Source organism: Microtus pennsylvanicus, chromosome 4 (genome assembly GCF_037038515.1).
Source record: "Microtus pennsylvanicus isolate mMicPen1 chromosome 4, mMicPen1.hap1, whole genome shotgun sequence".
Classification (NCBI taxonomy): domain Eukaryota; kingdom Metazoa; phylum Chordata; class Mammalia; order Rodentia; family Cricetidae; genus Microtus; species Microtus pennsylvanicus.
Genome location: NC_134582.1, coordinates 78,886,425 through 78,905,517, shown reverse-complemented (window position 1 = coordinate 78,905,517; position 19,093 = coordinate 78,886,425). Strand labels below are relative to the sequence as shown.

Here is a 19,093-nt window from a genome sequence, read left to right as displayed (position 1 = left end):
GCTGGACTGAGAGCCATGAGGTAACTTCGGACGTGCCAAGAACCCACAAGTTCCAGGTCTGATTCCCAGGATAAAATCAAATAAGATTAAAATCTGGGGGTGGAGAGATGGCACAGTGCAGTGGTTAAGAGCTCTTGTTCATGCAGAAGACCCAGGTTCAATTCCCAGCACCCAGTGGTGCCTTACAGCCATTCCTAACTCCAGTTCTAGGGGACCCAACATCGTTTTCTGGCTTCCAAGGCATTCCATGCATGTTGTGCACAGTCATATATGTGCACAAAATACCCACACACAAAATAATGAAATTACATTTAAAAGTAAAATAAGATTAAAATTTAAAATAAGAAAGAAAAACGGGAGAATTAGCTCAGTGCTTTAAAGTGCTTACTGCTCTTCCCAGAGCTCACATCGGATGGTTCATAATGTCCATAATGTCACACACACACCACTTGCAAATCGATTTTTTTTTTAAAGGAAAGGCAGCTGCAATTTCACAGGCAGATTCTCACCCCTGGGGGCTCTAACCAGGAGCAGGTCACCTGAGTTGTGTTTTCTTCCAAAGAGCTTCAGAGAAGCAGAATCCTGAGCCTTCAGGTGAGACATGGCCTGGCTGGCTAACTGGTCTAGCCACAGTCCACATGCTTGACAGAAGTGCTGGAGACAGACAGACCTGGCCAGGTGGGCATGATGCTCTCTGAAGACACCGACCGTGTGCCGGGCACTTGAGGTACAAAGGTGAGGTGTGCAGTTCCAGGTCTCATCTCCCAGGAGTGTAACATTTCCCGACTGCTTACACAAGCAGCCATTCAGGTACAACCTAGAGAGTGTGGTGAAGAAATACTGATTCGAAGAGCTCATAGGTCACATAGGAACATGTGAATCCTCATTTTTGCGAGGATCTTAAGGGCCACACTATCGTGTACTGATTTACTCAAGGGGAAATGAAGACAGAGCCAGAAGTGACAGTACTGAAACTTGGGGCCCATTTCTCTCTTCATCCTAAAAAAGGGAACTTGCTAAGTCCACTGGGCTGTTCTAGGACATGAATTGAGACCCAGAACCGACAAAAGGTGAGTGGGGTCTACACATGTGGCCCGACCACCACACTGTGCCAAAACTATCACTTAAAAGATGGGAGAGCCGGGCGGTGGTGGCGCATGCCTTTAATCCCAGCACTTGGGAGGCAGAAGCAGGCGAATCTCTGTGAGTTCGAGACCAGCCTGGTCTACAAGAGCTAGTTCCAGGACAGGCTCCAAAACCACAGAGAAACCCTGTCTCGAAAATAAATAAATAAATAAATAAATAAATAAATAAATAAATAAATAAAAGATGGGAGAAATTACTTGAAAATTCACTGGGGCTTGGCCTGGTGGCTCTCACCCGTAATCTCCCACCCAAGTACAAAGCAGGCCTGGCCCCATGCAGTTTCTGCAATCAGGTGAATTCAGGATCCTCTGGCCATAGGCATGCCTGCAATCGCAACAGTTTGGAAACAAAGACAAGGGGATCATTGCAATGTGGAGGGCAACCTGGTCTTCACAGAAGGTTATCACACCAGATCCTATCAAAAAAAAAAAAAACAAACAAATTTAACATTAAAGTTTAAGGGTCTGAGGGGCTGGAGAGATGGCACAGAGGTTAAGAGCACTGACTGCTCTTCCAGAAGACTGGGGTTCAATTCTCAGTACCCACATGGTGGCTCACAGCTGTATGTAACTCCAGTTCCAGGGGATCTGACACCCTCACATAGACATACATACAGACAAAACATCAATGCACATAAAATAAATGAATAAAGCACTATTTTTTTTTGGTTTTTCGAGACAGGGTTTCTCTGTGGTTTTGGAGCCTGTCCTGGAACTAGCTCTTGTAGACCAGGCTGGTCTCGAACTCACAGAGATCCGCCTGCCTCTGCCTCCCAAGTGCTGGGATTAAAGGCGTGCGCCACCACCGCCCGGCAATAAAGCACCTTTTAAAAGACAATTCTAACATTTCTTTATTATGCTGGGACTTGAACCTAGAGCCTCACTCATGGCAAATGCTCAACCACTGTAATTCCAGATCCTTGCTTTTTTTTTTTTCTTTTAATTTTCAAGCAGGGACTCCATAAGTAGCCTAGGCAGTCATCCTGCCTTAACCTTCTGAGCAGCCGAGGTTACCGGACTGGCCCTATATGTATTTATTTGTTATCATCATTATTGTTATTATCATATTCATTCATTTATTCATTTACTTAGAACCAGGGTTTCTCTGTGTAGCCCTGACTCCTCACTGTGTAGACCAGGCTGGCCTCGAACTCAGAGATCTGCCTCCCTCTGACTCCGGAGTGCTGGGATTAAAGGTGCGTGCCACCACTGCCCGGCTGAGATACTTATTTTAAATACTCTCTGAAAGTCGCTTAGGCAATGAACAAGAGGGCAGTTCTATCTGATGTATGTCGATTGAACGGAAAGCAAGAGGAGCCTGGTGAGTTCCAGATTGATGAAAAGCAAAGGAAAGAACAGGTAAGACGTTAGACCCTGGAGGTTGGGCCAGGGAGCAAAAGATGCCGAATCAGAAAGGCTGAGCCTGGGCATCCAGTCCCACCGGGAGCTCGTGGACTAGGGTGCAGGGCTGACTTTCGCGCACGGTCTCGCCTCTCAGGATAGAACTGGTCCAGGAGGGGCGGAGCCCGGGGTGGGCGGGGCAGGCGGTGGGCAGCCCCCCGCCACGCTGCAGTTGCCTGGACGTTCCTGGCTCTTCGGGCCGGGGCGGAGGAGCTCCCGGCAGAGCTTGCCAGCCCCGCCGGGATCGTGATCCGTGGGAGCAGGAACCAGGCGGTGGAGGAGCCAGGTGAGCCGGACCCCCTGCACAGCGAGCCGAGTCTGGCTCTGGGCGAGCCCGGTCCCACACCGCGCTCCGGGACGTCAAGGGGAGAGCGGCCGCAGAGCTCCGGAGCTGCCCCCTCCAGCCCCGGGGACCTTGGCGCCCGCGCGGCGGGAGTGATTGGGTGGAGGGGGCGGTAAATCAGTAACCCGCAGCGCACACAGGGCCTTTTGTCCCCCTCCGTTCAAAGAGCACCCTGGTCACCGTTCTAGTTACTTATTGCCCACCGGGGCGGGGGCGATGGGCCAGCTGTCTATGCAACTCTGCACGAGGACAGATGACTTGCACCTCTGTCCAAGAGTGACGGGGTAGGAGCACTAAAGTAGGAGCTCTGTCGCCCTTGGGTAACCGGCAGTGTGCTGGACGTAACGATGAGGAAACCAGCGCTGAGAGAGAAGCAGTCACTTGCCCAGAGCTCCCCGGCCTGTGAGTGCGGGAGGGTGGAGAGCTCAGAGCTGTCTGTTGACAGTCTCTGGTCCCAAGTGTTGGCAACCGTCAGTGGCGGGACCAAGGACTCCGTGGTTGTGAGTTCAGGACAGCTAAAGTGGGAATAAAATCTCCCGACCTGTCCATCCTTTGGGGGCGCTAGAGAGACCCTCTCTGCGTCGCAGGGTGTGGTGGGACTCTTTTGCAGAGGACCCGACCAAACTGAGGAGAGGGGACAGGTCAAGGTTTTAAGATGATAGCTAAGCCGGAGGAATGGAGCTCACAAAGGTACAGGCAAGAAAGCAAACGTGCTGGATTTTAGAATCTCCTAAAGGAACTGGAGGAACAGATAGGGCGACTAACAAGATTGACACCGGCCTTTCAAATGAGGCCTAGAAAAGCTGAACTTGCGTGTGGGCTTTAACCGGTACCAGCCGGGCTGAGGCAGGAGGCTCACAGTGTGAAGACCTGCTTGGTTTACAGAGTGTCAAAGCCAGCCTGCCTGATCGACTTGGTGAGCTTGTCTCAAAATATAAGTAAATAAATAAGGTAAAATAAGAAAAAAATAAAATGATGGCTTGCAGTTAACCCTTAAGAGCTTGAAAACTGGGTCTTAGGGTGATTGGCAAAAAAAAAAAAAAAAAAAAAAAAAAAAAGGCCGGAGGTGGTGTTGTTACCTGTCTTTAATCCCAGCACCTGGGAGGCAGAGGCAAGATCTCAGTGAGTTTGAGGCCAGCCTGGTCTACAGAGTGAGTTCCAGGACAGCCACGACTGTTATATTGAGAAACCCTGTCTCAAAAAGCAAGTGAGCAATTAAACAAACAAACAAAAAAAAAAAAAAACCCCTGCTGGAAGGTAGAAGGTGAAGAACTGAGATTCGTCCAGATTCCTAGCACGAAATGACCAGGACCTGGCCTAAGTAAGGGCAGGGGAAATGAGATACACTGAAGAATGGCTGAGGAGGTCAAATGGATTGACCGTAGGGGGGCAGTAGGTCAAGGAGAGAGGGTTAATGGGCAGAGTTCCCACTTTGGGAAAATATGGAATATAACTTTTAAGAATGGTGCTGTTTTATTCGACCTTACATATACTAAAGTTTCACTGATGCAAATTCACAAAGCAACTATCTGTGGTGACACACACTTTTTGCTGCTGTTGTTGTTTGTTTGTTTTTTCAAGACACAGTATCTCTGTAGCTTTGGGGCCTGTCCTGGAACTAGCTCTGTTGGCCAGGTGGACCTTGAACTCACAGAGTTCCGCCTGCCTCTGCCTCCCGAGTGCTGGGATTACAGGCATGCGCCACCACTGCCCCAGTGACTTACACCTTTAATCCCAGCACTTGGGAGGCAAAAGCTGGCAGATCCTTGGGTTCAAGTCCAGCCTGGTCTACAGAGTGAGCTCCAGGGCGGGCCAAGTTACACAGAGAAACCCTGTCTTGAAAAACCAAAAACATAAACAAACATGAAACCAAATTCACAAGGCATTCCATACTTAAAAAGCAGGCTCTGGAATTAGGGCTCTAGGTCAGCAGTCGAGTGCTGACCCAACATGAGCAAGGTCCTGGAGAAAAAGAATACTGATCCACAGACGTCAGTCCTGCCCCGGACTAGGTGACAGGGCTGTATGCCCCTGGGACTACACTGGTTCCCTGCTCAAGTTAAGGCTTAGCTCTGGGTCTTCCTTTTGGGAAACAGGGATCCTGCATTTGGACAAGGGTTACTAGGTGCAGTGACTGCGTGAGTTATACTTACCAGCAACCATTCGGGAGCAGAGAATGATTGGCTAAGGTCGGACAGAGGGTGCCAGGTGAGCAGTCAGTGTGGGGTCGGGGAGCACACCTCACCAACACCCTGTGTGTGCTACCCCTCCAGGCATTGTCTCTTTTAACCCAGAAGCAATAATATGATGATAACTATCCAGAAAGGGATGAAGATAGGTCTTGGCAAGACTTGGGATTTGAGTTTGCCACTACCAGACATGTAAAATCTGTGTTATTTGCAAAACCAGCTAAACATGAAGCTCAGTGTAGTGTTTGCTTAGCATGCAAGGAGGTCTTGGGTTTAAATCCCCAGTTCTGCAAAAAACAATAAGCAAAACCAAACAAACTCCTACATTGTCTAAGACAAAGCTGGGAGGGTACAAACCAACTGACGCGTCCTCGGGACGCGTTTCTGGCTCAGAGCGAGGAAGAATGTCCTTAATTTGGACAGTGCCTTGCCAGAGGCGAGCACCCAGCCGCTGGACATGGAAATGTCAGTAAAGCTGAAGAGTGGGGTCCTGTTAGCGTCCAGATGCTGAAGGCTGGCCTTTCTTCTTTAACTCTTCAGCAATGAATTCATCTATTCAGCAAAAAATAAATGATGTGTACCGAGAGCGAGCGAAAGATATGTCACCATCCTTGCTTCTTTCCAAGAAAAGAATCCTAAAACTGCTCTTTCTGTGAAGGCATGCCAGGGGCTCAGTAGGACCCAAGGCAAGCAGGAAGTCCAGCACACACACACACACACACACCCGGCAGAACCTCCTGTGGGGAGGCCTGGGCCCCTGGCAACAGCGGTGCTGGTTTCAGCCTTGGCCCTACTACTGTCTGGCTGGGGTTTGGATGAGCCTACTGACTGCTTTCTCCCTCCGTTTCAGGAAGGTGGTCAGCGGGAAGTCTGGCCTGGGTCCTGAGAACAGCTGGAAGGAAATGTGGCTGCTCTCGGCCCTACTGAGCATCCTTCTGGGGACACCAGCCTTGTTCCTTGAGGCCTCTGAGGAAATGGAGCTGGGTATGGCCTCTAAGGTGGGAGAGGGTGACAGGGAAGGGGCTTCTGGCTGAGCCAAGCTGGAGAGGATCCTGGCTCCGGTCTCAAGAAAGGGGCAGCAAGGCAGGGCTCGAGCGTTGAGATTCACTCTCTGGTTCCCAGCAAGCACCCTCCTATCTGTATGTCTACAAGAGAGGATTAGCCTTGCAGGGCACAGAGCCTGGGCTAGGCTGCAGAGCCAGTGGTGAGCCTCTTGGCTGTATGTATATGTGTGTGGTTGTATGCACTGGGAGTGTTGGTTGGGAGGTCCAAGCAGCATGTGTGATGTGTGTACCGAGTATAGTGTGCCTTAAAAGTGTGGCATGTGTCTTGTATGGCACCTATAGCATGTACCTTGTGTGTATATGTGTGTGTATTTGGGGCAGTAGCATGTCTAGCATGTGTGCCAAGTGTGTGTGTGACAACTCCCAGAAAAAGTGTGGCATTGTCCCTATGCAGAGCATTTGTAGCATGTGGTTATGTGTGTGGGAGCAGCATGTGTCTGTCACGAGATGTTCCACATGAGTAGTAGCATGTTCTCTGTGTGCCAGGTGGGGGCTTGCCTCAGATGGAGCTATGGGTATCACTGACTTCTGCCATCTGCCCTCAGAGCCCTGCCTAGCCCCGACCTTGGAGCAGCAAGAGCAGGTGTTGACTGTGGCCCTGGGGCAGCCTGTGAGGCAGTGCTGTGGGCGTACTGAGCGCGGTGGTCACTGGTACAAGGAGGGCAGTCGCCTGGCATCTGCTGGACGAGTACGGGGCTGGAGGGGTCGCCTGGAGATTGCCAGCTTCTTCCCTGAGGATGCTGGCCAATACCTCTGCCTGGCGCGTGGTTCTATGACTGTCTTACACAATCTTACCTTGATTGTGGTTGGTAAGAGATTCTGACGGGGAGTTTAGGGGTGCCTTGGGAGAGGAACTCTCTTCTCTTGGACTTCAGATGCCTTCCTTTGTCCCCCAAATAGACTCCTTAGCCTCCATCAATAATGATGAGGACCCCAAGACCCTCAGTGGCTCCTCGAGTGGGCATGTTTACCCCCAGCAAGGTTGGTATGCCTTCTCATGGACTCCCCCACTACACATCTGGTCGCTGAGAAGAGACCTTTATGGGAGCCAAGGTCACCTTAGTAATTAGGGATCCTAATTATTCTTCTCCCTATAGCGCCCTACTGGACACACCCCCAACGCATGGAGAAGAAACTGCATGCAGTGCCTGCAGGGAACACGGTCAAATTCCGCTGCCCAGCTGCCGGCAACCCCATGCCCACTATCCATTGGCTCAAGGATGGACAGGCCTTCCATGGGGAGAATCGCATTGGAGGCATTCGGGTGAGGCTTGGCATTCAAGTCCATCTGCTCCCCCATTTTCATTTTTCCCGTCTAGCCCCTCCCATAGATCAATATATCTAATGAGGAAGGTAACCACAGAGCCCCAGGCAATGGGCAGCTCTGGCTCAAGTTCCCAGTCTGCCACTCCCAAATTTTGCCCTTTTGTCCCCTCAGCCTTAGCAACAGGTGACTCCTTTTGTGTTCTGGTGGAGTTCTCACTGACAACGGCGATGTTTATAGGGATGAGCACTGAAGATTCATTTTTATTTATTTTTTTATTTTTGTGTGAATAAATACCATATGTATTGATGCCCACGGAATCTAGAAGAGGGCATCAGACCCCTGGGAGCTAGAATTATATGGGCAGTTGTGGGCTGTCTGGAGTGGGTGCTAGGCAACAAACCTGGAACCTCCAAAAGAGCAGCAAGTACTCCTAACCACCGAGCATCTTTCCAGCCCTGATAATGCTGGTTTTGCTTTTGGTTTTGTTTGTTTGTTTTTGTTTTTATTTTGTATTTTTGAGACAGGGTCTCTCTGTAGCCCTGCCTGCCCTGGAGCTCACTAGTAGACCAGGATGGCCTTGAATTCACAAAGATCTGCCTTGCCTCTGCTGAGACTAAAGGCATGCACCACCTCACTGGGTGATACTGCTGTTTTTGAAATAGGGTTTTACCTTAGAGTTCAAGCTAGTCTCCAAGTGCAGCCTCCTGATTGGCGTCTCCTTCTGTAAAGTCGGAAGAAGTCTAGACTGGTAGGCGTGACAGGCGTCAGCACCTCACTTTGAGGCTGAGCTCCACTCTGTGAAGAAGAACCCGGGACTCAGAGTGGGCAAAGACTAGGACAGTGGTTCTCAACCTATGGGTCACGACCCCTTTGGGGGTCAAACGACCTTTACACGGGGGCCGCTTATCAGATATCCTGTATATCAGATATTTATATTACAATTCATAACAGTAGCAAAGTTGCAGTTATGGAGTAGCAATGAAAATAATTTTATGGTCGGGGTCACCGCAATATGAGGAACTGTATTAAGAGGTTGTAGTGTTAGGAACGTTGGTTCTAGCACAAGGAAGCACTCCCAGGTAGGGTGCAGCTAAAACTCAAGACTCAAACTAGGGCTCAGACAATGTTTTTTGCTTGGTTGTTTGTTTGTTTGAGACAGTGTCTCACTGTGTAGTTTTGACTGGCTTGGAATCCATTTGTAGACCAGACTGGCCTTGCCTTCGCTTTCCAAGTGTTGGGATTAAAGACGTGAACCACCGTGCCTGGCTTTTAAATACTTTTTTTCCTTTTAGGATTTATTTGTTTTATTTGTATGAATGTTTTGCCTGCATGTATACATGTGTACTTTGTATATGTCCAGTGCTGCAGAGGCTAGAAGAGAGTGTCAGATCCCTGGGACTGGAGCTACAGATGGTTGGGAGCCACCATGTGGGTGCTGGGAATCGAATCTGGGACCTCTGGATAAGAGCAGCTGGTGCTCTAAATTACTGCACAATCCCTCCAGCCCTTTTCCGACACTTCATACAGCCTTGTTCTCCGTCTAGGGAACTCTGGCCTTGGTCGGATCCTCTTGGGGCCTAGGGAGATTGAGAAGATCCCCATAGGCAGATCCTCTCCTTCCTCTGCCCTGGTCCCCTACGAACACTTCCTTTACTTCCAGCTGCGCCACCAACACTGGAGCCTGGTGATGGAAAGCGTGGTGCCCTCAGACCGTGGCACATACACGTGCCTCGTGGAGAACTCCCTGGGCAGCATTCGCTACAGCTATCTGTTGGATGTGCTGGGTGAGTGGGTGGGCTGAGTTTCACTTACTTTGGGCTCCAGCCTGCCCTCAGGGTGAATATCTTGTCTTAGAGACAAGGTAGAGTCAGTCTTAGAGGAGTCAAAGGATCTGAAGGGAGTAAAGTGGACCGAAGGAGCAGACGTCTGCCTAAAGGAAAGTGAGAAGGGCATCCAGGCAAATGGCACGGGCTAAACTCAGTTCTTAAGAAAGCAATGCAGCCGGGTGGTGGTGGCGCACGCCTTTAATCCCAGCACTCGGGAGGCAGAGGCAGGCGGATCTCTGTGAGTTCGAGACCAGCCTGGTCTACAAGAGCTAGTTCCAGGACAGGCTCCAAAACCACAGAGAAACCCTGTCTCGAAAAATCAAAAAAAAAAAAAAGAAAGAAAGAAAGAAAGAAAGAAAGAAAGAAAGAAAGAAAGCAAGCAATGCATTAGTGGGCAGGTGTATGCCATGGGGCAGCATTTGTGGGGGTGGGGGACAGGCTGTGGAAGTTTTAAATTTGAGTCTGAGAAGCTGTCCAGGACCTAAAGGCAGTAGAGCCTTAAAAAGTTGAAGGGCAAACAGAAGATGGACAAGGTCTGCACTGTATGTCTAGAAGGTCCTTCCCTTGAACTGCGAGGGTGACTGGGGGCAGGTAAACTGGGTGATTTCGTGGGTGCCACTGGTCAGGGTTGACGGCCTGGCCTGGTCCCCAGAGCGGTCCCCGCACCGGCCCATCCTGCAGGCGGGGCTCCCAGCCAACACCACAGCTGTGGTTGGCAGCAATGTGGAGCTGCTGTGTAAGGTGTACAGTGACGCCCAGCCCCACATCCAGTGGCTGAAGCACATCGTTATCAACGGCAGCAGCTTCGGCGCCGACGGCTTCCCATACGTACAAGTCCTAAAGGTTCGGTTCCCGCTATTACCTGGGCCCCACCCTTTTCCCGCTGGGGTGGGATGCTCCCCCCAACCACACTCCCAGCTACAGTCTGGCCCCAGACCCTCCCGTGACCCAGCGTGTCCTCTGCTTCAGACAACAGACATCAATAGCTCAGAGGTAGAGGTCCTGTATCTGAGGAACGTGTCGGCCGAGGATGCGGGAGAGTATACCTGCCTGGCAGGCAACTCCATCGGCCTGTCCTACCAGTCAGCGTGGCTCACGGTGCTACCAGGTGAGGGGGCGTGGGGTGGAGGGGGGGGAGGCTGCAGTAGCCTGTTGGGTAGGCAGTTTCCTTGGCCTGTGGGGGGGTACAGTATTTGTTTGTTTGGGGCACAGCACGTGTTAGACAAATGCTTTCTTGCTGAATTCAGCAGGGATATGTATTTGATTTTACATGACTGTCTGCGTGACCCTCAGGGATTCTAAGACTTTATGTAACTGCCACTTTTCCAGTGCGTGTGTCCCTATGTGTGTTGGTTGCTAAGGGGACCTAAGCTATGGCAGGGAGGATTGATCAATCCGAACACTGACCGCTCAGTTTCTCTGTCTATGTACTTCTGACGGCAAGAACAGAGGAGGACGTCACGTGGACAGCAGCAGCGTCTGAGGCCAGATACACAGACATCATCCTCTATGTGTCAGGCTCACTGGCTCTGGCTGTGCTCTTGCTGCTGGCTGGGGTCTATCACCGACAAGCGTTCCACGGCCACCACTCCCGCCAGCCCGCCACTGTACAAAAGCTGTCCCGTTTCCCTTTGGCGCGCCAGGTACTGTGTCTGTCCCCCAGCCCCCGCCCTGTATGGCTCTCGGCCTGACTCCAGCAAGCAGAACAAATCTCCTACTTTGCAGTTCTCTTTGGAGTCGGGGTCCTCTGGCAAATCAAGCCTGGCCCTGGTGAGAGGCGTCCGGCTGTCCTGCAGTGGCCCGCCCTTGCTCACGGGCCTTGTGAATCTAGATCTACCTCTAGACCCACTTTGGGAGTTCCCCCGGGACAGGTATACTAACCAGGGTAAAGATGGGGGTGCCAATGCAAGCGTGGTACCCACAGATCTGAGGCAGGGGCCTTCTTGATCTCCAGGCTGGTGCTCGGAAAGCCCCTGGGCGAGGGCTGCTTTGGGCAAGTGGTTCGTGCAGAAGCATACGGCATGGACCCCTCTCAGCCCGATCAAACCAGCACAGTGGCTGTGAAGATGCTGAAAGGTATCCGTGGCAACCTGGGCAGGGCACGCTGGGACCAAACTCTATTGCTGGCCCTGGCAAGTGACTTCTGAGCCCCAATCTCTCCTGTGTCTCTATAGAGATGAATAATGGTCCATTAACTCTCAGGCTGAAGTTCATATGATGTGTCTGGTACATGGGACTTAGTAAATTTTTAGTGCAGGCTAAGGAATTGGTTTTCTTGAGGCTGGGTCACACTCTAGCCTGGGCTGACCTGGAACTCACAGTGATCCTCCTGCCTTATCCTCCCGAGGACTGGAATATCACCTGGATTGCTCAGTAAATGTTAACCACTGTGTGATGACCCCTATGAGAGCTGTAGTGGCTGAGGCTCTGGCCTCCTATCTCTTTGTCTTCCACCTCATTCTCATCAATCCCACTAAAATATCATACGTGCGCCATCATCACATATTCCTCCCGCTCCAAGTCTGTACCTTTAGTGTAGATCAGCCGTCTGTTGAAAAGTCCCAGTCTCAGGGCTGGAGAGATGGCTGAGCTGTTAAGAGCACTGGCTGCTCTTGATGAGAACCCGGGTTCAATTCCCAGCACCCACATCAGGCAACTCAAAACCACCTGTGACTCCAGCTACAGGGATTCTGACATCCTCTCTGACCTCTGAAGGCACCCCACACACATGGCATACCCACACACATGAACAAAAGCAAATGTTATTTATTTATCTATTTATTTAGAGGTTTGTTTTATTTTTATGTGTAAGTGTGTATGTGTACGAGTGTGTGTGTACGTGTATACATCTTTTTTTAAATTTTGTACATTTTTATTGATATTTATTGAGCTCTACATTTCTTAAATCTTAAAAAAATTAAATTAAATTAAAAAAAAAACCATAAGTGGAAGGTCCAAGCTAGGTCTAGGGGCACAAGCTGTAATTGTAGGTACTTGGGAGATTAAGCCAATAGGATGGCAAAGTCAAGGCCTGCCTAGGCTACAGACTGGGTTCAAGCCCTGACTGGACAACTTAGTGAAACCCTTTCCCAAAATATGAAGAGGTCTGGTTAAATGTCTTACTTAATGTGTAGGGCCGACGTACCGTCCCCAGTAATGACAGAGAGAGTAAAGCCCAGACCTCAAGCAATGCCCCAAAGTGTTCTGCATTCACTTAGCATCCGTCCAGTGGAATCTCTTTTACTTTTATTTTTCAAAGTTTATAACTTTACAAAAATTAAAAAAAAAGAAAGAAGAAGAAACTAAAGTTTATGGCTTTTTAGACAATATCGTATTATACAGTGCTGGCTGGGCTGCATAGACCAGGCTGGACTTGAACTCACAGAGATCCACATGCCTCTGCCTCCCAAGCGCTGGAATTTAAGGCGATTATTGTTGTCTTATGTGTGTGAGTGTGGGTATGTGTGAGCACACACCATCCTGTGCAGGCGGCTCAGAGAATACTTGGTGGGATCCATTTCAGGACCCTCACTCTGTCAGGCTTCTGCACTGAGCCACCTTGTTAGCTCCTTCATGTTTTCCTCTGTATTTATTATATATACATATTTGATGGTGGTGGTGGTTTTTTGAGACAGAGTTGCTTTGTGTACCCCTGGTTGTCCTGGAACTAGCTCTGTACCAGGTTGGCCTCGAGCTCACAGAGATCCGCATGTCTCTGCCTCTGGAGTGCTGCATCAAAGGTGTGCGCCACCACTGCCCAGCTTATTATTTTGTTTTGTTCTGTGTAAATCATATCATGCTCACTCAATCTCTTTCTGCTTAATATTATACCATTTGGGCCCAGTCATCTTGCTGGGCCCCCATTAGAACCTGTTGCTGCTGTCCTCAGCCACTTTGCAGGAACAACCCCAACCACTGCATTGCTCTCTTTCCCTCCTTCCCTCCCTCCCTCCTTCCCTCCCTCCCTCCTTCCCTCCCTCCCTCCTTCCATATGCACAGCTGGAGACAGCTGGCACTTTCTGGGAGGCAGTGATTATGAAATAGGTTCCTTTATATTGATGTGTGGCCAGGATAAGAATCATGTCTTTGTCCCAAGGCTTCAGATCAGTCCTGGGGGCCTAGTCCCTGGTCCTTAGTCCTGTCTTCTTAAGGGAAGTCATAGAAGTCTCTCCTTCCCAGATGATAACAAGACCTCAGGGTACTTCCTAGGGACCAGTTAGCACAACTTCCTTCCAGTTGGGAGCTTCTGACTCTCCCATCCCCTGGACCTCCTCATGGAAAGGTCAGCCCTTAAGATCTTTCATGTTTCATCTTTGCAACTTCTGTGAGATGTTCTGCTTCATATAAGACAAGTCTAAGGTTCAGAGAGGTTGAGAAACTTGTGAGGTATGTGTGTGATAGGTGTGTGTGCGTGTGGGCAGGTGGGGGTGTGCAGCCCCTGCTGTCCTCCTCCATTACCTGTGAGGTATGTGTGTGCTAGGTGTGTGTGCGTATGGGCAGGTGGGGGTGTGCAGCCCCGCTGTCCTCCATTACTTACTGCCTTTTGTTTCTGAGACAGTCTCTCTCTCACTGAACCTGGAGCTTGCTGTTTCATCTGCACTAGCTGACCCTCTAACTACCACCTGCTGCCACTCTCCGTGACCCAAGTGTTAGGGCCACGGCTGCTGTACTGCTGCACCCAGATTTTATGTGGGTGCTGGGAACCTGAGCTCAGGTCCTTTGTGTGTGCAGCAAATATTTTATCCACCGAGCATCTCCCCAGACCATTGAAGGAATTATGTGAGCCAGGCATAGTGGCACATGTCTTTAATCCCAGCAATCAGGAGGCTGAGATAGGTAGATCTCTGAGTTGGAGGCCAGCCTGGGACAGCCAGGACTATACAGAGAAACACTGCCTTGACTAAATAAATAAATAGGATTTCATTCATATATATATATATATATATATATATATATATATATATATATATATATGTATATAGTCCTGTCTGGTCTCAAACTCATGGGAGATTAAAGGTGTGAGCCACCACACCTGTGGAATTACTGTTTTTAAGCACTTGTTGTTTTTTTTTTTTTTTGAGAATTCCATACATGAGTACGCATTTACATCATTTTCACTCCGCTCTATCCTCCTTCCAAATCCTCCATGCTTCCCACTCCCTTCCAAATTCATGGACTCTTCTTTAAATACACACATGCACACACATACATGCACACGCCTGCATGCGCATACACACGCTCATTGTTTTGAGGGCTTTTTGTCACATGTAGCCCAAGCTAGCCTCCTGTTCATCAAGTACTAGGATCAGAAGTGGGCTCTACCATGCCTAGTCTTATGTAGCGGTGAGGACCAACTGCAGGGCTTCACACTAGGCAAGCACTCTACAAGCTGAACTACACCCCTAGTTCTAAGAGGCTTCTCTTTTTTGTTTTGTTTTGTGTTGTTTTGTTTGTCAAGACAGGGTTTCTCTGTAGCTTTGGAGCCTGTCCTGGAACTCTCTCTGTAGACCAGGCTGGCCTCAAATTCATAGAGATCTGCCTGCCTCTGTCTCCCAAGTGCTGGGATTAAAGGTGTGCACCACCACTACCTGGCTAAAAGGCTTCTTTTAAGGCCCACAGCCCAGCAGGGTTTCAGCCCGGATCCACCCAAGCCCTGGTCCAGTGTTCCTTGCCTGCCCCACCCTATGCTGCTCTATGAAGCCTAAGGGCAGCTTCCTCACCCCAGCTGTTGGCTTTGCAGACAATGCCTCCGACAAGGATCTGGCGGACCTGGTGTCGGAGATGGAGGTGATGAAGCTAATCGGCCGACACAAGAATATCATCAACCTGCTAGGTGTCTGCACTCAGGAAGGTAGGGCAGGAGCTGGGATACAGACGGGCAGTTGGGATGCAAAGGCACAGTCTTGCCAGCCTTCCCATCCCCTGGCTCATGCCTACCCCCTGTAGGGCCCCTGTATGTGATTGTGGAATGTGCCGCCAAGGGAAACCTTCGGGAATTCCTCCGTGCCCGGCGCCCCCCAGGCCCTGACCTCAGCCCTGACGGGCCTCGGAGCAGTGATGGGCCACTCTCCTTCCCAGCCCTGGTCTCCTGTGCCTACCAGGTGGCCCGAGGCATGCAGTATCTGGAGTCTCGGAAGGTGTGGACAAGAGACAATTCTAATGTGCTCTGGACCACTCTAACTCCCCCATCTCCACGGCTTCCATGCTGGTGGCTCCTTGTTCCCTGTTCACTGCTCTGTCCTTTATACGTGGCTCCGTACAGATGCAGCTAACTCTGCATGTCCCCACTTGTAACACTGCATGTCCCCATTCTCTCTTCACCTAGTCTCTAACCCAAGGGCGAGGCAAATGAAGCCATGGTGCAGGTGTGGGCTCCTTCTTTTCCTTTTTCTGGTGCTGGGGATTCAGCCCAGGCCTTTGCCCATTCCATTTCTCGTCTGTTCGGGGGCAAGTGACCCTAGCCCCTGGACTTACTGTGAAATGCTGAGCACAGCTCCCAGACACGTGTCCTGATATACCGAAGTCCCCTGCCCTCTTCTTAGTGCATCCACCGGGACCTGGCTGCCCGAAATGTACTGGTGACTGAGGACGATGTGATGAAGATCGCTGACTTCGGGCTGGCCCGTGGCGTCCACCATATTGACTACTATAAGAAAACCAGCAATGTGAGGGGCAGGGCATAGATACATGGGAATGAGGTGGGGGCTGGGCCTGGTATGGAAGGTATAGGCCCTGTGCAACACCATTGTCCCCACCTTCTTCCTCTAGGGCCGCCTGCCAGTCAAGTGGATGGCTCCTGAGGCCTTGTTTGATCGTGTATACACACACCAGAGTGATGTGTGAGTCTGGCAGCCGGGGTCTTAGATATCAGCTATCATCATCCCACCCTCTAAAAAGCCAAGGCGCTTGCCAAAGTCGTAAGATCCTAGGAGCCCCCGATTAGGCCTGGGACCTATGTAGCTCCAGACTCCAAAAGAAATGAGTGCCCCTCCCTGTCTCCAAGGGTGGATCATGACTGCAGAGGCCTCTACCACAGCCTTAAGGAGGAAGGGTGCTGGGCCCTGCTGAGCCCCACTTCTACCTCTAGGTGGTCATTTGGGATCCTGCTGTGGGAAATCTTCACCCTTGGGGGCTCCCCATACCCTGGCATCCCGGTGGAAGAACTGTTCTCACTGCTGCGAGAGGGGCACAGGATGGACCGGCCCCCAAACTGCCCCCCAGAGTTGTAAGGATGCCCTCCCCTGCCCAACCTGCTTTGGCCCTGGTCAAGGAGCAGCAACCCACTCGCCTCTCTCCTCTTTCTCTCCGTGGCTTGTGTTGTCCTGAGTCTCCTCTCTAGTGAATTGCTCTGCTTATCCCTCCCAGGCCCCTGAGGCCGAACCCCAGGGAGCCCACAGTCCTGGCTCTGCCCTAGACATAAGTTCTTTGACTCAACCCCAGGTACGGGTTAATGAGGGAGTGTTGGCATGCGGTGCCCTCTCAGAGGCCGACTTTTAAGCAACTGGTAGAAGCACTGGACAAGGTCCTGCTGGCTGTCTCTGAAGAGGTACTGCCCACTCCTGCCCCATGCCCTCTCTCCACCGCTCCCGTGGCCTGGTGACATAAACCCAAAGCATCTGTCCCAGAGGCTGGAGGCTGACCAGCTTTGCTCTTTGCAGTACCTTGACCTCCGCCTGACCTTTGGACCCTACTCTCCCTCCAATGGGGATGCCAGCAGCACCTGCTCCTCCAGTGACTCTGTTTTCAGCCACGACCCCTTGCCACTCGAGCCAAGCCCCTTCCCTCTCCCTGGAGTGCAGACGTGAGCAGGGGCCCCATGTTGTACGAGCGGGTAGGTCGGTGGCAATGGGCCTCCTGTTGGCAGCACCAGCATCTGACTTGAGGCTACTGCTGCCCCAGATCCTCTGGCCCTGCTTTGGAGAGGCCCATTCCTGGTCCTAAGGTTCAGGCCCTCTGCTCTAGCCTTATGTTCCCAACCCAGAATTCAATTCTAGTCTCAGGGTCTTGGCCTCGCCCTTGGACCTATCTTCAGAGAAGCTAACTGTTAGGGCTTCATGCTCTGGGCTTTGGCACTTAGCTTCTATTTCAGGGGCTTGCTAGACCTGACTACAAAGCCTTTGTCCCAAACCTTTCTGATTGCCCAGACTACCTAGAGGTTAGAGTCCTCTGACCTCCTTGACCCCAGCCCCAAGCCTCACCTCCCATCACTGTCCCAGCATCTTGGTGGAATGAGTACCAGCTCTGGTGTCCCTGAGAGACTAGAAGCCTGTGGAAAACACAGAAGACAACATTTTCATAAATTATTTTTTGAAATAAATCTGTGTTCCTGGTGTCTCCCCTGAGAGGCAGGGCATAGGGTGGGAAGACTCCCTGTGCTGGGAGCTCTGTCTGGGTGACAGAGACTGAGGGATGTGTGCCAAGCCTTCAGTTGGCTTCTACCCCCAGCTGTGCTATGGCAGACCCAGAGGTGGGTACGCACCCACCCTTCCAGAACCATCCTTGTGTGTGCCATGGTGTGAGAGTTCATGGGCAGATGATCCCATACTGCACCATCTGTAAGGCAGGCCCTTGTACCCTCAACATGTCCTGGATGCCTGTTTGGCCCACAGCTGTCCTCAAGGGAGCTGGTGCCCCCTCCCCCATCTGCTCAGCATTAAGCAAACTGACCGTTAACGCGGCATGAAAACAAGCCTCCAGCCGCTGCCTGCTCCCACGATCTGGATCTGCCAGCTCAGACTCAGGGCTTGCGGGGGCTGTGCCCGCCCTGCCTTACCCTGGCCTGTCTCCCAGGCAGCAGCTGCTTGCTGCCTGACTGAGCTGCAGCTGTCCCAAATGCAGGATCCTCCCTGGAGACTGTTACAGCCCTAATCTCAGCCCCGCCCTCCCTCAGAGGGACTGGCTTCCCAGAGCTCTGAGCCTGGAAACTTACTGGGTTCCATCCTGGCAGTTTCAGCTGCTCCCTAGCCCTGAACCTTAGGGTGGGCCATGGAGGGGCCAGAAGTGGTCCTAGCCTAGCACTTGGCGCTCTGCTACCTGGCTCCCATGAGCTCTCTGGGAGTGATGGCTGAAAATGTGTTTACGCTTCTGGGGGCTAGTATAAGAATTTGGACATGGAGCTGAAGAGATGGCCTATCACCTTAGAGCACTTGTTGCTCTTCCTGAGGACCCAAGTGTTGACTTCTAGCACCCACAACAACCATTTGTAATTCTAGTTCTGAGGCAGCCAGTACCCTCTTCTGACTTCCATGGGCACTAGGCACGTGTGTGCGCGCCACACACACACACACACACACACACACACACACACGCACGCACGCACGCACGCAGGCAAAGAAAGATTTAAGGATGGCTTGTTCACTAAGAGCCATGCAGGAAGACAGCCATAGTTCATGAAGGGAATAGCTTTTTCCTCATTGTTCTGGGCTACGTCCATACCCTTTCGGACTCACTATATCCCAAACTGTACCTTATCCAGAACACCCCATCCTAGAGGGGACGTCAAACAAAAAGCCCACGGCTTCTCCCTGGTCACTCCCTCAGAAGCCATATTCCTTAGTGGGATGCAGAGAGTGTCAGACTTGGAGTGAGGGTTCAGATTCTGCTATCTGCAGCATCCCACTGAGGTACCCAGGCCAGCACCATCACTGCTCTGGTGGCCACTTTTTTTCCGCAAGATGAGGGCCGTTGACCCTGTCCTGCCTTTGAGAACAGGCATTCCCTTTGGAGGAAGGAAACATAGGTAATATCCTTAAGCTTGGGGAAGGCTGGTCTAGACTCCAACAAGTCATGCCGTTATCTCACTGGGAACTGGGGCTCTTGCATGGCCTCCAGCCCCGATTTCCAGCCAAGGTCTCCTGC

At 51.2% G+C, this 19,093-nt stretch overlaps 1 protein-coding gene and 1 long non-coding RNA gene across 2 annotated transcripts; one reads left to right on the top strand and one right to left on the bottom strand.

The window, feature by feature from the left end:
• Nucleotides 1–300: 300 nt before the first annotated feature.
• LOC142848056 (uncharacterized) lies at nucleotides 301–17,998 on the bottom strand. The gene is made up of 5 exons (XR_012910353.1): nucleotides 17,903–17,998; nucleotides 17,434–17,501; nucleotides 15,710–15,881; nucleotides 8,080–8,204; nucleotides 301–817 (listed from the first exon to the last, which is right to left on the bottom strand). It is a non-coding gene; the product is annotated as an uncharacterized LOC142848056 (long non-coding RNA).
• Nucleotides 2,701–17,546, top strand: Fgfr4 (fibroblast growth factor receptor 4). The gene is made up of 18 exons (XM_075969544.1): nucleotides 2,701–2,832; nucleotides 5,929–6,062; nucleotides 6,688–6,951; nucleotides 7,043–7,123; nucleotides 7,240–7,406; nucleotides 9,070–9,193; nucleotides 9,888–10,078; nucleotides 10,205–10,343; nucleotides 10,685–10,878; nucleotides 10,961–11,106; nucleotides 11,190–11,311; nucleotides 14,976–15,086; nucleotides 15,182–15,372; nucleotides 15,778–15,900; nucleotides 16,004–16,074; nucleotides 16,323–16,460; nucleotides 16,676–16,781; nucleotides 16,894–17,546. The coding sequence occupies exons 2-18, from the start codon at nucleotides 5,981–5,983 to the stop codon at nucleotides 17,038–17,040; spliced, it is 2,397 nt and encodes a 798-aa protein (XP_075825659.1). The 5' UTR covers nucleotides 2,701–2,832; nucleotides 5,929–5,980; the 3' UTR covers nucleotides 17,041–17,546.
• Nucleotides 17,999–19,093: the final 1,095 nt, after the last annotated feature.

Excerpts from the sequence above, each read along its gene's own strand:
- Fgfr4 (XM_075969544.1), top strand. The coding sequence starts at position 5,981 with ATGTGGCTGCTCTCGGCCCTACTGAGCATCCTTCTGGGGACACCAGCC. Across the intron at positions 7,124-7,239 it reads GCATGTTTACCCCCAGCAAG|CGCCCTACTGGACACACCCC; the intron begins GTTGGTATGCCT and ends TTCTCCCTATAG. Across the intron at positions 11,107-11,189 it reads TGGGAGTTCCCCCGGGACAG|GCTGGTGCTCGGAAAGCCCC; the intron begins GTATACTAACCA and ends CTTGATCTCCAG.